Source organism: Prunus persica, chromosome G5 (genome assembly GCF_000346465.2).
Source record: "Prunus persica cultivar Lovell chromosome G5, Prunus_persica_NCBIv2, whole genome shotgun sequence".
NCBI classification, from domain to species: Eukaryota; Viridiplantae; Streptophyta; class Magnoliopsida; order Rosales; family Rosaceae; genus Prunus; species Prunus persica.
Window position 1 is genome coordinate 621,773 of NC_034013.1, and position 18,873 is coordinate 640,645.

The 18,873-nt window shown below is 39.0% G+C and overlaps 3 protein-coding genes across 6 annotated transcripts; 2 read left to right on the forward strand and 1 right to left on the reverse strand.

Annotated features, from left to right (window-relative positions):
- On the forward strand, positions 857 to 6,393 carry LOC18776431 (RNA-binding protein 24). 3 transcript variants are annotated; one of them, XM_007209390.2, is made up of 8 exons: positions 857 to 2,062; positions 2,261 to 2,384; positions 2,663 to 2,792; positions 3,985 to 4,021; positions 4,143 to 4,380; positions 4,908 to 5,012; positions 5,151 to 5,247; positions 5,829 to 6,393. In XM_007209390.2, the coding sequence occupies exons 1-6, from the start codon at positions 1,838 to 1,840 to the stop codon at positions 4,997 to 4,999; spliced, it is 846 nt and encodes a 281-aa protein (XP_007209452.1). In that variant the 5' UTR covers positions 857 to 1,837; the 3' UTR covers positions 5,000 to 5,012; positions 5,151 to 5,247; positions 5,829 to 6,393. The 3 variants fall into 3 exon arrangements, with proteins under 3 accessions (XP_007209452.1, XP_020419995.1, XP_020419994.1); XM_020564406.1 differs by having other exon boundaries at positions 4,970 to 5,012; XM_020564405.1 differs by lacking the exon at positions 4,908 to 5,012.
- LOC18777469 (SWI/SNF complex subunit SWI3B) lies at positions 8,805 to 12,323 on the forward strand. Its single transcript, XM_007209905.2, has 6 exons — positions 8,805 to 8,972; positions 9,688 to 10,305; positions 10,841 to 11,251; positions 11,506 to 11,644; positions 11,841 to 11,971; positions 12,051 to 12,323. Exons 2-6 carry the CDS (start codon positions 9,715 to 9,717, stop codon positions 12,228 to 12,230), a joined length of 1,452 nt encoding a protein of 483 aa, XP_007209967.1. The 5' UTR covers positions 8,805 to 8,972; positions 9,688 to 9,714; the 3' UTR covers positions 12,231 to 12,323.
- LOC18776791 (psbP domain-containing protein 3, chloroplastic) lies at positions 12,811 to 14,864 on the reverse strand. Of its 2 annotated transcripts, none has more exons than XM_007209462.2 (10): positions 14,738 to 14,864; positions 14,550 to 14,622; positions 14,359 to 14,462; positions 14,201 to 14,266; positions 14,030 to 14,107; positions 13,851 to 13,933; positions 13,647 to 13,722; positions 13,438 to 13,556; positions 13,220 to 13,264; positions 12,811 to 13,071 (listed from the first exon to the last, which is right to left on the reverse strand). In XM_007209462.2, exons 1-10 carry the CDS (start codon positions 14,796 to 14,798, stop codon positions 13,045 to 13,047), a joined length of 732 nt encoding a protein of 243 aa, XP_007209524.1. In that variant the 5' UTR covers positions 14,799 to 14,864; the 3' UTR covers positions 12,811 to 13,044. The 2 variants fall into 2 exon arrangements, with proteins under 2 accessions (XP_007209524.1, XP_020420166.1); XM_020564577.1 differs by having other exon boundaries at positions 14,030 to 14,095; positions 14,738 to 14,846.

Consider the following 18,873-nt stretch of genomic DNA (forward strand, 5'->3'; position numbering starts at 1 on the left):
GTTCGCAAATATCCAAACCACCAGTTCATCTTAATCAAACTAATGCTTTTAAAATGCTAAATATTAGCAAGCCAACCAAAACCGGTCAGCTCGTTTTGATTAGATTTTTATAAAATAAATTTATAACCGAATTGACCTCGAGTTCGCAATTCATAAACATCCGACCACCATTTCACTTGAACTAAATTGATGCTTTTAAAATGCTAAATATTAGTAGAAGTTAGAGGCATGAGGACTCAAGCCCCTCACCTCTAGCTCATAATGCCAACGCCATAGCACTTTATTAAGAAGCCTAATTGTGTTATTATTGTATAAAAAAATATATTTAAGAGCTCATATCTTGTCCCTCCTCCATCTTCGTCTCATGCTTGCTCTTTTTTTTTTTTTTTCATTCTTTGTTTTTAATTTTTTGGTGAAATCGACAGAATTGAGCCGATTTCTCAAAGTGGTCATTGGCTTGGTGTTGATTCTAAAAAAGGCAAATTCATGCAGTTTTTGCCATCGAAGTGCGATTCGGTTTGCTACCCAACCCTCCTCACAATGCATAATAAGCCACATATGTAGTGAAACACCATTTCCCTTTGAACAAAGAAGTGAATGAATTTTGGGTTAATATATGTAGGTAATTTTCATTACATTAAAATTGATAAAAGTGAAGTGAAAAGAAAATTGAACTAAGTTATGAATTTTTGTTTTCTTTTTTTGAGAAAGTGACAAGAACATTCGAGACTCAAAATCCGAGTCTCCAAAGTCCAAAGGAAAGGCCTCATGTTCCCGTGTTGGTTCCGCGTTGGCGTCGTATTGTAGTATACTGTGCCGGAATTACTTGTCCGTGTAAGCCAACAAACTCAACTCAACTCAACTAGGTTTTAGAGGGGGGGGTGAAGGTGGGTCCCAAAGCCGTACACTGCCGAGTTGTCATCTTTGTTTGAGAACTCTCCAACCCAAAAGAACAGAATACCATGGAAAAGTTTACCTTTTTTTTTTTTTTTTTTCTTTTTCTTCTTATTAAATTTTCAACAAATAAAAAGACAAAAACTCGGTTATTGTTTGTTTTGTTTCTGTTTGAGTGGAAATGATGACGTTTTCCCTTGTGTGAGTCCTTTGTGAATTATTATAGTTTGTCCTTCCTCTTCAATTTCTCTTCATTTTCCTTTCCATCGTCAACAAGGTCACAACAACAAATAGAAACTGCGATGAGGAAAGAGAAAAGGAAACCAGTTCTACTTCACCTCCGCTACTCCTAGCAAGTTTTCACCATCACCAACCTCCCAATCCAAACATTTCTCTCTCTCTCTCTCTCTCTCTCTCTCTCTCTCTCTCTAATATCGCTTTTCCTTTTATTCCGTATAGAGAGCCAGCCAGTCCATGCTCTATATGTTCCATCCAATCCCACCACTAGCACCGACCTAGCCCCTCCTCATGGCCCATCTGGGGCTTTTCTTTTCTTTTTAAACCAACTTTCTTTTTCTTCATAATTTTCTTCCCTTTTTATTACGTTTCTTATTAGGGGGGTTTAATTTAATCAAATCACTGTGTGCCTCCTTATTTATTTCCTGCCAAAATTGACCATCCCTGTTCCCTCGAATCTCCTACAAAAATTCAATGGATCCCCAGTATATCTCCCACCAAATCTAGGGTTTTTGCTAGGGTTTATCTTTTAACTATTGCCTTCCTCTTTCTATTGGGTCGGCTTTACCATCTCCTACTACTATCAACTCTACTAGCCTCTCTATTTCCGTCTTCTTTTCTTCTCTTTCTTTCCTTTCCGAGTCTTCCTCTGCCGCTATCTGGTTATCTGGGTTCTACTCTGTTTGGCTAAAAACAACTGTCATTCATGGCGTATCAGAGTTCTGGGTCGAGTTCCAGTTCCGGCCCATCTGGGTTCCAGTTCCTGAATTCCCCTTTTGGTGACACTACCTACACCAAGGTCTTTGTTGGGGGGCTCGCCTGGGAGACTCACAGCGACACCATGCGCCGCTATTTCGAGCAGTTCGGAGAGATTCTCGAGGCCGTTGTTATTTCCGATAAGAACACAGGCCGATCCAAAGGCTATGGCTTTGTGAGTATTTATTATTGTTTTCAGTTTTTGGGTTTGTATGATTCTTCATTTTCATTCATATTTTCCAAATGAATATGAGTTTGAGTTAGCTGCGAAGCACATGCAATCTAATCACCTTTTGTATGAAGAATCAAGGATGTGTTCTGTCTGACTTTAGAAATGACTTGGTTTCTGTTTGTATTTACATGGAGGGTTTAGGTGACTTTCCGAGAACCGGAGGCTGCCGCACGAGCCTGTGCCGATCCAACTCCAATTATCGATGGCAGGCGGGCAAATTGTAATCTGGCTTCACTCAGGCGGCCGAGGCCACCTATGCATTATGGTATGGTTTCCCAGTCTGTTGGATGGATAACTATCCAAAAGTTCCCGCTTTGTAGTTTCCCATTTCTTGCTCAGTTGAAACTTCATTGTGTTGGGTGATGATTATATTTGCGCTATTTGTTTTAAGCAGAAAAATCCTCCACGGATTTGAAGAAAATAGAACTATGCTCATGAGTGATTCCATCATTTCACTTCTAACTGTTATTTTTGTACATATTAGCCTAGCCTTTCTCCAAGTACTGAAATTTGCTTATTGTACTTTGCAATTTTTACTTGCAGGGCGCCCGAGACCAGCTGCTCCATACATTGGAAGCATGCAAGCTACCCGAGGGGCTTACATTGGAGGATATGGCTACCAGCAACCTGTTCCTTACAACTATCAACAAGGGCTAATGTATCCTAATTACGGGTGAGTTGTGCATTTAAGCTTGTTTTGAATTGTATAATCTCTAAACTACGATACAGAGTCTTCTCAGGTTAATTGGGTTTAAAGTATCAAATCAATCTAATAATTTTTGAGAGAATATTATGTTATAGGAATGATTCAAAGTTGGATTACATACTGCTCTGGGCCATTCATTGATACTTAAATATTATTGCTCTGCTGACAAGTTTCTTCTTTTACCATTTTATAAGTTTGTTCAAATTTCTTGTTCGGTAAATCAAGGAAAATATACTTTGAGTTGATGATGAGATATTTTCAGCGTCTACATCAAGTAGAAGTCTTTTTGTGTTTTGTTTTGTTTTGTTTAAATGTACATTGCTCTCGTTTTAGCATGGCGTTTCTCATATGTGCTTATGTGCCTTTAAAACCACTACTTTACTATGTGTAGGATTATGTGGTAGGCACATAGTTAACTTTTCTTTATTTTTGAAGTGTACGTTTCTCTCATTTAAGCATGTCAGTTCCCACATGTGCTTATGTTTTTTGAGAACCACTACTGTTCTTTTTATAAGATTTGATGATGCCACAGAGTTCTGTTTAATTGTGTACTATTAGCTGACTGGTATGTATGTTTTCATTGTTTGATATTAATTGGGTTGATCATGGAATGATTAGTGACATCTGAGTTATTTTGGGTACATCTTTTTTAGCAACTATTCTCTCTTCCATGCTTTCTTGTGTGGCATGTGGCAATTACAGCATGCAATGCCATTCATTAATAGAGATTCTTAGTCATTCCCTTAGTAATCAGGGTTCGTTTGTCTAGACTAAGATGGTGTGACATGATGTGATTGGTAAATGCAGGAAATGGAAGTGGTAGTTACGGAGGATATGTAGATTAATATTTATTGAACAGGCAAGACTTAGGATTGGTGGCTTTAATGAGGACCAAGAATTGTGTTTCCTAGTCTTCCCATTTAATTGATTGATCTCATACATGAGTTTGCTCATTCAGTGTGCAGGAGCACTTCAGCCTGTAGTTTAGCCCTAAACCTTGGTCCTTGCATTGTAATGGATTTGTAGTGGTGCCTTATGTTGTGTAATGCAGTGTCGTGTATAATTTTATATTCATTTTGATGATGGACATTAGCTCATCTATGTTCTGTCTATAGAAATTCTAAAATTTAAACTTGTAATGGGTGTTTTGTATATGCAGGTATGCAACTTATGGACCTGAATACACTTATTCACAGGTCAGTAATGTTCTTAAGTGGCAACACAATTATGAATGTATTTTCTTTGGATTTACGAATGAGGATATTATGTTGTTGTATGTGCTGACTTGCTCCCAAAATTTTTTCATTTCTTTGGTAGGGTGTTTACAACCCCTATGCGGGTCAGCAATATCTTCAGATGTATGGAGTTCCAGGGACGGTTAATGCTGCTCTTTATCCTTATGGACAACTGGGTCAAACAATACCTGGTGGTCAGGGTTATCCTACAGTTCATGGATATGCAATGCCTGCTCAGCAGATAGTCCAATTTGGTGGACCCAGTGTTAATGCAGTTACAACTACCCCAGTGCCTCCAGTTCAAGCACCATATCCTACAGGTACATTTATGTCCTGAAATTTTTCTTTAATCCTTCAATACAATGTTAGTGGAGTTTTGTGCCACCAACATGCACCTATTAGAGCTCATACTTTGTGACATTAAAAAAATCTGAGGCTTGACCACTCTGGCTTGATCACACTACCTAAAATGATGGCAGATCATGATAGATTGTAGTTCTTTTTTATGCCCATTTTTATTTGTCCTACATGGCTCAGCCTGTATACAGTAAAACATAACAGAATGATTTGTTTATTTAGCAAGGAAAGATTAAATTCAATACTAGTGAGGAAAGGGGCTGCATTTTTTCTTCCTAAACACAGATACTGAAAGTCTTAGATTTCTATCCTTTTAAGTTTATAGAATAGAGAAAGAATATGGAAGAACAGAAGCTTAGCAAATTTAAAGCAGTCTTTGAAGTATCCTGCTGGAGACATAAAGACAGCTAGATAGATTTTTCATCTAGATCAATACACCATGTAGTATGTAGGTAAACCTAACTGGAAAAGTGCTGTGATTTTTTATCAGGTATGGTAGCAAGTGTTGCGGCACAACCACATTTTATAGTTTCTGCTCCCCAATATATGCAGGGTAGTGGTTCTGAGCAAACAGCTGGGTGAGGGGTTGATTGAGGTTAGTCCCACATCAGGGTAGAATTTTGTTCAGTCAGTTCTATATCTATTTCTCAAAGAAAAACAAAAGAAAGAAAAAGGCATCTACCTGCCACTAGTATGGTAAAATGCTCTGAGGTTTTCTTAATATTGTTTGCAGGTATCCTTAGATTGCAGCAGGACTAAGAGCAGCAGAACTGCTACTTAAGTGGCGGGCTTCAGATCTAGCCTTGCAAATTTTATTTTGCATTCTAGAGGTAAATTTTGTCATCTTCTTTACATGTGTATGGTTAAGCAAGAGCTCTGTAAATTCTGATTATACAGACTTTTTCTGGAAAGAGCAAGGCAAGTTGAATTAATAATATTCTCAGGATACCTTTTATGGCCAACTGATGATCATGCGGTTTCATGGTCTCGGTTGGAGATAAGTGTCCAAATCAATTTAATGGAATGATTACTAGATTGTTGTTGTAATATTAATTAATTTGTAACCTATATGCAAATGTTTGTGGTTTTCCATAGCCATTAGTAGCCCTCCTGTTCTTCACCTAATAAGATTCTACACTGTTGTATAGCTAGATATGAAATTGATCTTCTAGTGCTTACTCAATGATTGTAAATAATAAAGATAGTGATTCTTGTTGGAGCATTTTGTTTGTATACTAGATTTCATTACCCAACTCTTAAGCGTGAATTATTTTTCACCGGTTTGAATTTGTGTTGTTGATCTGGATGTGTTTTCAGTCTGATTATGATTTATGATTGCAAGCCCTGGCATCCCAAGGTTTACTTCTTTCTAGATTTATGCCTCGGTCTTATACAATTCAATTTTCCGCAGGTCATACATAGTCATGCTCACCAGAGAAAACAGATGTCTGAGTTGCTCCAGATGGCAGAGAAGGATGGAGGAAACCTGCTGCTCTTCGCTGTAGGACGTTTATCCTTGGTGCATCTAAACCTTTTTACTTCCGTTACTCAGGAAAAGTGGCGGGGGGTGTCATGGATTGGAGGGTGCTGGAATCGGGTTTCTAGCAGCCATACAGGAATAAAAAAAACTCTGTAAAAAGTCATGTTAGAATCAACATATGATTCTTTTATATAGTCTTGTCCCAACATTTTGGGTGTATAGTCTCTGGTGTCGTGTGTTGGTTGGTCCATATTTCTAATGTGGTTCAAGTGTTGTGCATAATAGTGCTAGGATTTCCATTGCAAACTAAAGCGCCAGTAGTTTATATAATTTCGAGTGCCTGGCTTCACAAGGAGAGAAGCTTCAGGTGTATTCTATTTCTTTGGAAAGAAGAATTTTTGTGTACTGATATAGTAAAACTCGTCTCGTCTATTGATATTGATCCTTCTGATTTGAAGGATGTGGAGTTTATTAGTCAGTGGAAAGATTTCTCCCCTTTGTTCTGTTTCCATCTGAAACTAGATGGCTGATGTTGATATTTACAAGTGCTACATGAGAAAATGCAATGTTTTGACAACCAAGTCCAACAAAGACAAGCTAAGTGGACTCTCTTCATAAGGCACATGCATTCAGCTGTTGGGACATGAAGGGGCAACTATAGTGTTGCTTTATGCATGTTTTTAACCACTTGATCTTGTGTTGGATTAAGGGCTAACGAGTAGGATAGTGGACAAGAGGCTTGTAGCTCAATTGATTAAAAAATTTTGTTCTTAGCACAGCTGCATAGATGTCCACTCATGGTAGTTGAAAAGTTTATATATATATATATATATATATATTTTAATCTAAGTTATAGTCTATACTAGGAGGGGACTCGAACTTGAGTGGAAGGGGATGAGTTCATTGTTTTTTTATTTATTTTTTATATAAGCTATAGTCAATACGAGGAGGGCACTTGAATTTGGGTGGAAGGGGGTGAGTTCACTGTTCTCATCAATGGGGGACTCGAATTTGGAAATGTTCTAAAAAAGGTTTTTTTTTTTTTTGGACTGAATGTTCTAAAAAAGTTTGAAGTGGTGTGTTAAGTAGAAAAGAAAAGAGGATGACAAGGAACAAAAAATTCATTTATGCCAATGGGATTTGGCTTTTCGTCCTTAAGCTAAGGGTGGTTTGGATTTAAGAGAACAACTACTATGAATCAAGCTCTCTTGGCTAAAACTGGTTGTCACCTCCATTGTAAGGACCAAGGGGTATGGGCAAATTGTTTTTTAGGGCAAATATTTAAAAAACCTAGTCCATAATGGATCCTTCCTTAAAAGAAAAAAAGAAGGGTGTTCTACTACTTGGAGGGGGGTTCTGTATGGGGCAAAGCTTCTTAAGCAAGGTGTGATATGGAGAGTGGTCAAAGGTGATATGATCAAGTTCTGGAAGGATCACTGGGTCACTGAGGAGCCCTTGTTACATCAAGAGGGTGTATTGAATTCTCATGATTTGGAATGTATTGTGGATAGCTTTGTGGAAGATGGTTGGTGGGACATGGACAAGCTTTGTGATACTCTTACTGATGAGCTTGTCCAGAAAGTGATTGGTACACCTATTGGGTTTAATAGCAATTTGCAAGACATTCAAATTTCTTGACCTGCGGCAAATGGGATGTTTACTGTTAAAACTGCTTATGAGTTGTTGGTTGCTAGGCATGGCTGGAGCGACCACCTCTGGGAGCATCTTTGGAGGTTGAAAGTTCCCCCTAAACTAAAGTTCTTCTTATGGTTGGTTTGCTAAGGGAAAATTCTTTCTAATGAGCATAGGTATAAAAGACAGCTTACTTTGGATCCCTCCTGCAGCATTTATGGTGGTAGTTCAGAAACGATTCTTCATATCCTAAGAGAGGGCCCACAAGCTAAAGAGGTATGGAGAGCTATTTTGCTTCTTTTGCAAGTCCCTCATTTCTTCCAGCATGATTTGCAGCCTTGGTTATCCTGCAATATACTTAATAAGAACAAAGGTTGTGTAGGCTTGCCTTGGAATACAATTTTTGGTTTTACCTATTGGTATATTTGGAAGTGGAGAAATCATTGTGTTTTTAATAATGAGGAGGCTCTACCTTATTGCCCCCAAAATACTATTTTGAAAGCTGCTAAGGAGTGGTTATTGCATGCTTATGTGTCTCAACCTAAAAAACTGAAAGTGTTGGTTTCTCTTGCTTGGGTTCCACCTGATGTGGGATGGTTCAAACTGAATGTGGATGGCTATCGGAGATTTTCTAGTGGCAATATTGGCACTGGAGGGGTACTTCGTAACTGTAACGGGGATTGGGTTGAAGGCTTTACTACTAGTTTGGGTCAAGGGCAGGTTTTGGATGCTGAAATATGGGGTTTATTCTTTGGTTTGAAGTTAGCAGTGGCTTGCAACATCTCTCATCTTATGGAGATGGACTTTGCTTTAGTGGTGCAGCTCATACAAATGACTAATCCCATTCTTTTCCATCCTCTAACTGGCGTAATTATGGACTACAGACATATGATGGTGCAAATTGGTATGTGTCGACTTCATCATATCTATTATAAGAAAAATTGTGTTGCAGATTGCTTGGCTTATGGAAGCTTCAATAGAGATCTAGGCTTCTGTATTTGTGATGTTGCTCGTAGTTGGTTAGCTTCCTTATTAGCTGATGATGTGTTAGGGTTGTCTTGAACCCGTTTGATTTGTTCTAAGTTTGTTTAGTTTGCTTTTGGAATGTTGACCCCATTTTTCACCCCAAAAAGAAAAGAAAAAAAAAAGAGAAGAGGAAGCAATGCTCCTTGCTCCGGGTAATTATTTTGTGTGAAATGGCAATAGTACCCTTATAGTTTTCTGAAATGGTGATACTACCCTTATTATTTTGTGAAATTGATCGAAACGTGTTATTTCTTCATCGTCCTCTCCAGGAGTTTCACTGAGCTTACTCTGTCTCTCTGACAATCTCAACTCCATCGACTCTCTAGTCCCTTACCATCCCATCTCTTCGCTTTCACTCTCAAACCATCGAGTCTTCTCATTAGGCATATCGACGCCTGATATCTCATTTATTCGACGGTAAGTTCCTATCTCATTAAATTTTCCATTTTTGTGTTTTATACGTCTTGATTTTTTGGTAGAGTAGGCATTTCTGCTTAGGATTTTTCTTTTCTTTTTGGCGTTTTTGGGCTGTATTTTCTTATTTGTTCCTTGTTTCTTTTGGGCTTATTGTTTTGGATTGATTTTGAGGCAGTTTGTTTATTTATTGGTTTTCTGGTATGGGTTTGATTTTGTTGTTGTTGTGTGATTATTGTGCTCCTGTGCATTTTTTTGGATGATGGTTTATAGGGTTCCCAATATGCATTGAAATTTTCCTTTATTCTGATGTATTTGGTCAGTGAATCTTTGAATGTTTAAAAGAAAACAGGGGTTGTGTTTTGTCAATTCGTTGCTAGTGGTTACTTTTTCCCCGTTGAATGCTCCCGCAGATCATGAGAAACCCACATATATGAAGTGAAATTTTTTCCTTCAAATTTTGTACCTAATTTGTGATTTGCTATTAGCTCTGTTTTGATCTTATAGAAAAGAAAGGGGTGTTTTGAAGAAATTCGAAGTCTATGTTTGAGTATTTTCTTTTTCAGTTTTTTTATCTTCTTTGTTCCAGAAAATGTGTCAGCTCTGTCGAGCCTTTTTGTTAGAACCATTGCTTATTTATGGATGTTGGAAATCTAAATACATTATATCAAGTTAAATATATGACTCAAAGCTCAGCACATCCATTTTTTATTTATAGAACTTCGAAGCTCAGGGCTGTAACCACATGACGACCAAATCAGTAGTCCAAGACTTCTCATCTGACACTTCACGCGGACCCAATCCTTCTCTAATCTCTGTCAAGCCCGAGACTCCAGCCACTCTACGCCCTCCTCAACCACCTGCTAACTCAGACGTTCATATCGTACATGTACCTAGCTATTCCAGGTGGTTCTCATGGGACCATATCCACCATTGTGAAGTTCGATTCCTCCCAGAGTTCTTCGATTCTCACTCTCCTTCCAAGAATCCTAGGCTTTACATGTACTGTCGCAACAACATCATCAAGCATTACAGGGACAACCCTGCCCGAAAGCTCACCTTCACTGATGCCCGTAAGACTCTCGTTGGTGATGTTGGCTCCATTCGCAGGGTTTTTGATTTTCTTGAGGTTTGGGGTTTGATCAATTACTCCTCCTCTGCGCTCAACAAGCCCCTTAGGTGGGAGGACAAGGACAGCAAGGCTGCCTCTCCGGTCGCTGAATCCCCCACAAGTTGTCCTGAGGACTCTTCCACTCCCAACAAGGAGAGCCCCAAGAAGAGAGTGTGCCATGGTTGCAAGTCTCTTTGTAGCATTGCCTGCTTTGTTTCTGAAAAGGTCTATCATTCTTTTGATATCATTATTATAGAAGTGAACTGATTAACAGACTGACTGAAGCATGATTTTGTCATGTAGGTGTTTTGCAATCCCTTAATATGTCATATTACCCTCACATCTGCGTTGCATAAATAAATTTGGGCACTCCCTCTTTTCTAAGTCATATGTGTGACACTTACACAATACTTGTGGGCACAAGGGTGGAGCCAGAACTTTTCAAAAGGGTGGGCTAATATTTTGTTAATTGAAAAAATAAAGATAAGCCACATTGGGAATTGCTACTTTGGAATTTTTTGGGCTTCAAAGAGCTTGAAAAATATGGGTTTTGTGTAAGAAACTACATAGATTGGTAGGCTAGAGTTGCAATATCCTAAAATATTGTGCTGTAAAAAGTATTTTGCATCAAGGTTGCACTGGGCTATAGTCCAGGCAGCTAACATGTAGCTATGCCCTTGCGTGGGCAGTTGCATTGCATGTAACATTTTATCTTATTGTGGTTCCTGGGACTGATCTTTTCATTCCTTGTTGGTACCAGTATGACATGACTCTCTGTGCAAGGTGCTATGTTCGTGGGAATTATCAGATTGGTGTAACATCTTCAGATTTCAGGAGGGTTGAGATCAATGAAGAGATGAGGAGTGATTGGGCATATAAAGATATTTTGCATCTTCTAGAAGCTCTCATGCATTATGGTGACGATTGGAGGAAGGTTGCACAACATGTCGGTCGAAGTGAGAAGGAATGCATCACTCATTTCATTAAAATTCCTTTCGGTGAAGAATTTATTGCTGATTTCGATTCTGGGAATTTCGACTACAAGAATAGTAGTCCTTTGAAAGACTCTGCGGATTCCAAATTTGGAATGGAGAGTAATGGTACACCATCCCCAAGTAAAAGAATGCGTCTCACACCTCTTGCAGATGCAAGCAACCCAATAATGGCTCAGGTAATACAAGTAGAAATAAGTTCCCTTGCCTTTCTCTTAGTGAACTGAGTAAAGTTCTAAAATGAAAAGGCACAAAGCATATTTTCGTTAGGTCACCTTGAGCATATAATAAGTTTTGATTTATTTTCTTTAATTAATAGTACATGTGACTTCTCATTTCTTGCGTAAATGTGCTCTCAGAAATTTCTTTTTATTTTTTTATTTTGCAAAATTCAGGTTACATTGATTTTTGTATCATCTCTCTTTCCTTTCAGGCAGCCTTCCTGTCAGCTTTGGCGGGCATAGAGGTTGCAAAAGCTGCTGCTTGTGCGGCCGTAACAACCCTTTGTGAGGCGGATTATGAAACAAGTAGACTGAGTCTAGGATCTCGGGCTTGGAATGCAAGACAGCATGGTGTGCTTCTTGTTAAAAACTCTGCTCAAGCAAAATGCTCAATTAGTTTATTGCATATGGACCCAAACTTGTCATGGGATTTTCTAAAATATTGAATTTACTAACATTGGGAGGACAATCCTATAAATTTACTTGGTGAAGAGAATGTTGTGACCATCAAACTCCAAGTAGAATAATGGCTTGCTTTCTTACGCAGAAGTGAATGCTGAATCCAATGGGGACACCAACCTAGATGAACTGGGAGGTGCTTTTGTAGATGCAAATTCACAGTTTGAAAAGGAAGGGATGGATGTGGAGAGAGCAATTTCTGGGATTACAGAGGTGCAGGTATGTGAAATTCTGAGGTTAGTAGTACGGTACTCTTCTCTAGTTGTAAACTATTTTCTAACCATCAGAAGTTTTGCAGATGAAAGAGATTCAAGAGAAGATTGTTCGTTTTGAGGAGTTAGATTTACAGATGGAGAAAGAACGGCAAAAACTGGAGCAAATGAAAAACATGCTCTTTGTTGATAAGCTAACACTTTCAATTCATAAAACTTGTGCACAAAGAACTGAAGGAATGGAGAAGAATATACAAACAGATTGATTTTCCGTAGTTTATGTATGTTTATAATCATCTAGTTTTATGTTCAAAACACTGTCCATATATGTTTATAATCATCTAGTTTTATGTTCAAAACACTGTCCATCTAGTTTGCTCTCTCCCCTCCCCTCTCTAAAGCAGAAAAGGAGAACAAAAAAGGAAAACAAAAATGCTGCCCCCAAGTTGCCGAGGGGACGACTCCAAATTAATTATCAGGATTTGATTCAATTGGAAATATTTGAGTGGCACTTATAGGCGTTTCTAGGAGAATATAACTCGAAAATCTGCCTGATTTTCGAACACGAGGCATGTGGATACATGCGTTCAGGGTTTGATTTGTAAGATGTTGAAGTTGCACTCCAAAATAATCATCTTGCACTATTCTTGAAACTGTTATTACATAGGAGAATAGAGCCAAGCTCCCAAGTCATAAACTTTTGTATCATATTTGATACATTATGCACATTGTTTCATATAATTACTAAGTACGGTTGGGGCTCAAAACCGATATTAGACTGGTTCAACTTCAGTTCCCTGGGTATTTAGCAGCATCAGCTAGGATTATTGCTCTTCCAAACACAGATATATAACAAAATCTATAAATTTCCAATCAAATGAAGGTGCTGCTACAATAATATCCATCTAAATCCGTTGTCAAATACGCAATCTGTATACATTTAGCAATCTTCTCTTGGCAGCTAGATGTTTGATTGAAATGTATTTCATTAGTTACCACAAAATATTGAGTGTAAAACTAACCCAACCAAAACTGGTAATCCAAAGTTTCAAACTCTGCCTGGAGCCTGGAGGTTATTTGTCAAATGAACTTGAAGGATTTGACAGCCTGCAAAACCAATTTAAACTTGGCACTTTCGGTAAATGAATCAAAGGTAATCAGCCTGGTGTATCATCCTAGATAAGTGTCTAGTCTAACCTCTGCCAAACTACATATTTTGTCTATGCACAACATATACTTATATTTTTAAACTCACCTTCTCAATATTGGAACTGTATTTATCTGATTCTTCCTCTACATACTGCAGCAAAACATTGCAATGTCAGCATTGCAGGTTGGCAGGTCTAACATTATAAGAAACAAGGGATCCAGATTCCAGAACACAGTGCAATTTAGAAATTAAAATGAAGTTTTCTCTGCATATCTATCTATCTAGTAGATGTATAGTTTCTAGTGGAGGCAACTTGCAATTACCTGTCCGGTCACAGTGTATAGTCTGTTGTACCAGCCGTTTGTTGCCATCCCAAGTGCTGAAAACAGGTGCTTCACACTTTCACCAGGTTTTTGCAGTGAATACTCGATGAAGTAAAGCCCTGATCATCATCATCATCAATTTCAAATCATTACGATTTTATGAACAATCTTCCAAAGTTGGTAAACAAAGTGATCCTTCATGCCAATACCTTTAGATGCTTTGCAATCTATAAGTTTTGCTGCCACTCCTGCTGGTCTTTGCCAGCTCCTGTCTAATCCGCTAACCTATGTTTGAAGACCATACAAAAGATTAATGCAAAATTAATGAGTAAATAACAAGCTTTGTTCGCATTTCGAATGAGCAGAAAGTAATTAAACTGGGAAAAATGAAGCGCCTAGCTACTACTACCTACCAGAGTCTCAGCAAAGGCTTCAACTTTGCCAAAGGATTCCATCTTTGTAAAATCCGGACCAAGTCCCGTGATTACAACGCTAACTGAAGCAGTAGAGCAGCACACAAAGCAATTATATATAACCAAGTCCAAAAATCACAAGATTGGTCCAAATGAGATTGAAATTTGAGATTACCCACTTGAACTATATCCCTCTTCCGGATAGAAAGCTGTTACTGATTTAAACCCAGTTGGTTCTCCAGCACCTACTTGCCAGTCTCCAAAACCAAAATACTAAAGCATTCAGTATATTAACTTGAGGTCTTGTGGGTTAAAGGAAACCAAAATTTTACATAGAAAATTAGATTCACCTTGGGGAATCAATATCTTGAATTTGTTCACATCATCAGTGTAAATGCGAAAACCCTCAGGCACATCTGAATTAACAAACTCCAAGAAAATTCTTAAAATTCAACTGAGTTACGAATATCAATATGGAGAGGGAGAGAGATGATCAACTATATGTTACCATTCTCTGCCAATGCATTTGAAATAAGTTCCGGAAACGAAAATGCAGCAAACGTCGTCCCAAGCAAAACTTGTCTTCTCTTGGCTTGACATTGAATGCCAAAACTGGAAAACAAAAGGACATGCGATGTAAAGGAATCATGCTATATATTTCCTAAAGGGAAATTGAGTGTGATGATGCTTTATATATACCATGATTCTGGTTCTGGTTCTGGTTCTTTGTTTCTGCAACATTGCACGTAGCTTTTTCTACAAATGGCGATGCCTGAAGAAACAGAGAAGCAACAATTTTAGCTGATTAACTCTGACCTGCCAAGAGTAAAGTTAAGTGGGGAAATTCAGGGTCCATATGGGTGTGGAGCTGAGGTGAGCGGAAAGACCTGTGTTGTTTGACAAAGGTCGCAGCAGGGGCAGAGAATACGAAGACGCAACGCACGCCATGCCTTTTAGATTGCCTTCTGCCTGCCTTGTTAGTTACTTCATTTATAACAGCTATGTTGTCGTGGGCCATTATTTCTTTCCTATCTTGATGATATTTTGACAAGAGACAAATAAACCTCCAACTTATGTCACTTTGTATGGTTATACATCACATTACCTTGTATACATTTACTTTCAGGGGAAAAAAAAAAAAATTTACAATGGTCCTTGAATTTGTGCTCAATTTGCATTTTGGTCCTTAATTTGAAATAGTTGTTGTAGTCCCTCGTCTCTAGTTTCGTTAACACTGTTGGTCCTACCGTCATTGTTTGTGTAAATAATCTCACGGGAGAATATTCGCTTCTAAATCCTTCAACCTTCAATCTTCCTTCTCTCTCCTCCTCGATTCCTGTAAAAAAGATTAGAGTAAATAGACCACACCCGGGGGTGTTGGCCAAAAGCCCTCCGATGCCTAAGTTAGTTTGAGTGTTTGTAGGAAAACAATAGCTAAGCAAAGGGTACGGAGTTTGTATGTAGGGTGTGAATGGGGCGGCCGGAGCTGTGTGTGGTGGCCGGAGCAGTGTAGAGAAAATATGGAGAGCAGAGAGGAAGAGAGCTTCAGGTATTTTTCTCGGGTATTAGAAGTAGGTTTAGATGTACCTTGAATGATGAATGAGGTCGTCTATTTATAGAAGCCTCGGGGATAGGGTTTCATAGAGAATATGATGAGTTTATTCTTTACCAAATTCGTAGGGATCGAGTCGGACTTGATAATATCTGAATTAATGATATTATCTTCTCTTTATTAGGATAATATCTGAATTAATGATATTATCTTATTAAATAAAGATAATATCATATTAATTAAGATATTTATCTCTATTAATTAATTGCCCAGATAAACTTGTTCAATTAATTAATTTAAGAGATAATCTTCTTTTCCACGTGGCACGCTGTGATTAGAGACGAAAATATTTGCTCCCACAGTCATAATTTGTGACATTTTCCATCAAATCTAAGGGCAAAGTGGCTGTTTTATATAGGTTTCACTTATGGAGCTTGTTGGGAGAGTAGGGGCTTTTTCGTTCTGGCAGCTACTACTGGCATGGGCTGCTGTAAAGAGCCAAATGTGAGAAAATTGTCATTAGGTCTGAGTTCAAGAATCAGACCCCAATAATACTTCGAAAGAGTAGTTGAGCCTTAGGAAGCACCTTGGTTACCTTCACCTGCAAAACTAACATTCGCTTACAGATAAATACTTAGCTTGGCATGAGAAGCTTGTGGCATCGAAGTAAAGCAGTCATGAGTTTAGCATTTAAAGAGAGAGAGGGTTGTGAGTTCCTATGAGAAACATGAGTTCTAAGGAAAGGAGGAAGGGATTCTAAGAAGGTTTGTTGAAGTGAGAGAGAGATGGGGGCATAATAGGTGTGTTGAGTAGTTTCCAGCAGCTTGACGAAAACTCTGTCAAGCTTTGGAACGATTTACCAGAAGAGAAAATGGGAAGAGATGGAGGAATGAGGCTAGAAAATTGCAAAGGTTTCAGAGATGAGAGATGAAGTTTGCTATCTGAATGTGGTTGTAGCTAGTGGTGAAGTAGTGGGTGTGGTTGTGTTTAATGGGTAGGAGGTACCTCTTTTTATAGCCGCTGGAAGCTCCTCCTTCCCAAGAAACCCTAATGTTTTCTCTCCAATTTTGCCAAGTCTCCCCTTTCATTTCTCTTCTCTCCCTTTGACTCATCCCATTTCGTGAAATCTTCTTCTGTCCAAACACACAAAGACAAGATTTTTGGGAGTTCCAAGGCTTTCCCGCAGCTGCTTTGGTAATGAACTCCTATTTTTGGCTATGTAACATCCCACATCGACCAACAGAGAGGGGGTGATGTGCCTTATATGTACATGCTCACCTCCATCTAGCACAAGGCCTTTTGAGAACTCACTGGTTTCGGAGTCATGGGAACTCCGAAGTTAAGCGAGTTGGGGCTAGAGCAATCCCAGGATGGGTGACCCACTGGGAAGTTGCTTGTTAGTTCCCAGAAACAAAACTCTAAGGGCAGAAATAGGGGGCCCAAAGCGGACAATATCATGCTGCAGCGGAGCCAATCCCGGGATGTGACAATTCTCGTGAGTTCTCAGAAACAAAACCCCAATCCCGGGATGTGACAATTCTCGTGAGTTCTCAGAAACAAAATCGTGAGGGCAGAGAGTGGTGGCCTAAAGCGGACAATATCGTGCTACGGCGGAGCCGATCCTGGGATGTGACAGGCTACCTCCTCACCTTCTTTCCTTCCCTCTTCCATGGCAAGAGCTGGTGGGAGAAAGAAATCAGTAAGGGCGCTGGTTTGAAGGGTGCTTCTGCTCTGCGCATGCTACATTAGTTCTTTGCGTGTTCTACCTATGTTTGTTTTTGCCCATGTGCTGGAGCCTCCCAGCAGCTTACATACATGGATATTTTGGCTTTCATCGTGGCTCTTGTTTCCAGCTAAGTGCTGGAGATTATAGATATTTTCTTTGGTTGCTTGGGCTTTCCTAAGGTGATAGGTTAACCTATGTAAGGAAATGGGCTAATTTCCTAAAGTGATATCCTATTTTATTGAGATGATTGGCTAATTTTTCCTAAAGTATTGGGCTTTTTTCTCTAGAGTATTTGGTTTTTTTTCTCTCTTTTATGCTTACCCACATATGTGGGCTCAAGAAATGAGCTTGAGTTTTGGGGCTCCCAAGCAGCCCAAAACTTTCATTTCTCGGCTCATCAATGGGCCTCATGAAAGCTCGTTACCATTCATACCACAACTCACTCAGCAAGCCCCGAGCATTTGCATGGCTCGAGCCCACTTAAGCTTGTAGCGTGGCTATGTGCAAAATAAGGTTTTTCTGCTTTGCATTGCATGTCGATCGGCGTGCTCGAATTTTATCGCTTTGAAAAGGGATATGATACTTGACGGAATAATTAGCATGGGCTTGTAGAGCCAGTGCCTTTTATGGGCTCATTTTAATTCTTAGCATGATAGATTCAATATTTATTTGGCATGGCATGTGGTCATAGCTCGTGCAAGCGTGCATGACGAATTTCGCATGCTCCGAACTAGGTCTTTTCTTAATAAGGTGTCTCACTGGGCGGAGAATTTATTTGGGCCCAACCCTGGATTTTTTGGGCCTCAACAAGAGCAATGATCCCTAAATTTATGCCTTATTTACATTTTGGTCCTCCAACTCGAATATTGGCTATGCTAGTCTGGTTCACTTCCTCTTATGTAGTGTCATCACCACCAGCGAAGAACAAAGTGAAGGTTCCAATTCCCAATGCGCTAGGCCTTCTCCCCCATTGTCAACCTTTATACATAAATTCCTACATTTCTTCTTGTTAGACCTCATCCCTGATTTATAGCTAATTAATGTATATACCGTTTATATCTCTCCAGTCAACTATATTAATTGTCAATCCCTATAGACTAGGAATTCCTTTAGGCTTAAATGTTAAAATGGTCCTTGTGTTTTATCTCATAGGCCAATTTAGTCCCCGTGTTATCAATTTGGCCAATTTGGTCCTTGTGTTTGTATATGTTAGTCAATGTGGTCCATTCCTTTAAAAATATAAAATTAATTTTTTAAAAAATGTAATTGATGATAAAATTTTTAATTCAAATTGAAAATGGAATATATTCCTTTTAAATTTCACCTTCCCCAATTCGCGCACACACCTCAACCACCTCCCAAACCCAGCCACCATCACCACCACCACTCCAACCCCAAAACCATAGCCACCCTCACCACCATTCCAACCCCACCTAAACTACAACAACTCTCTCTCTCTCTCTCTCTCTCTCTGACAAATCATGAAGATCATCATAGCCAGTCACCGTAAGCTTGACGGCTCTACCGCCAATTGATCATCCTGGCTGTAGCAAAAGTCGATGACATCCAGACCCATGGATCGGAGAGGAGAGAGAGATGAAGGGTAGAGTATGAGAAAATCTTAAACAGAAGATAGAAGAAAATTTGCAGCAAGAAAAGAGTAAGCATCAATTCTACTAAGAACCCTTCTTTTTTTTTTTCCTACGAGAATCGAGACCATTGGAGGTTGAGGTTGTGTGAGTTTT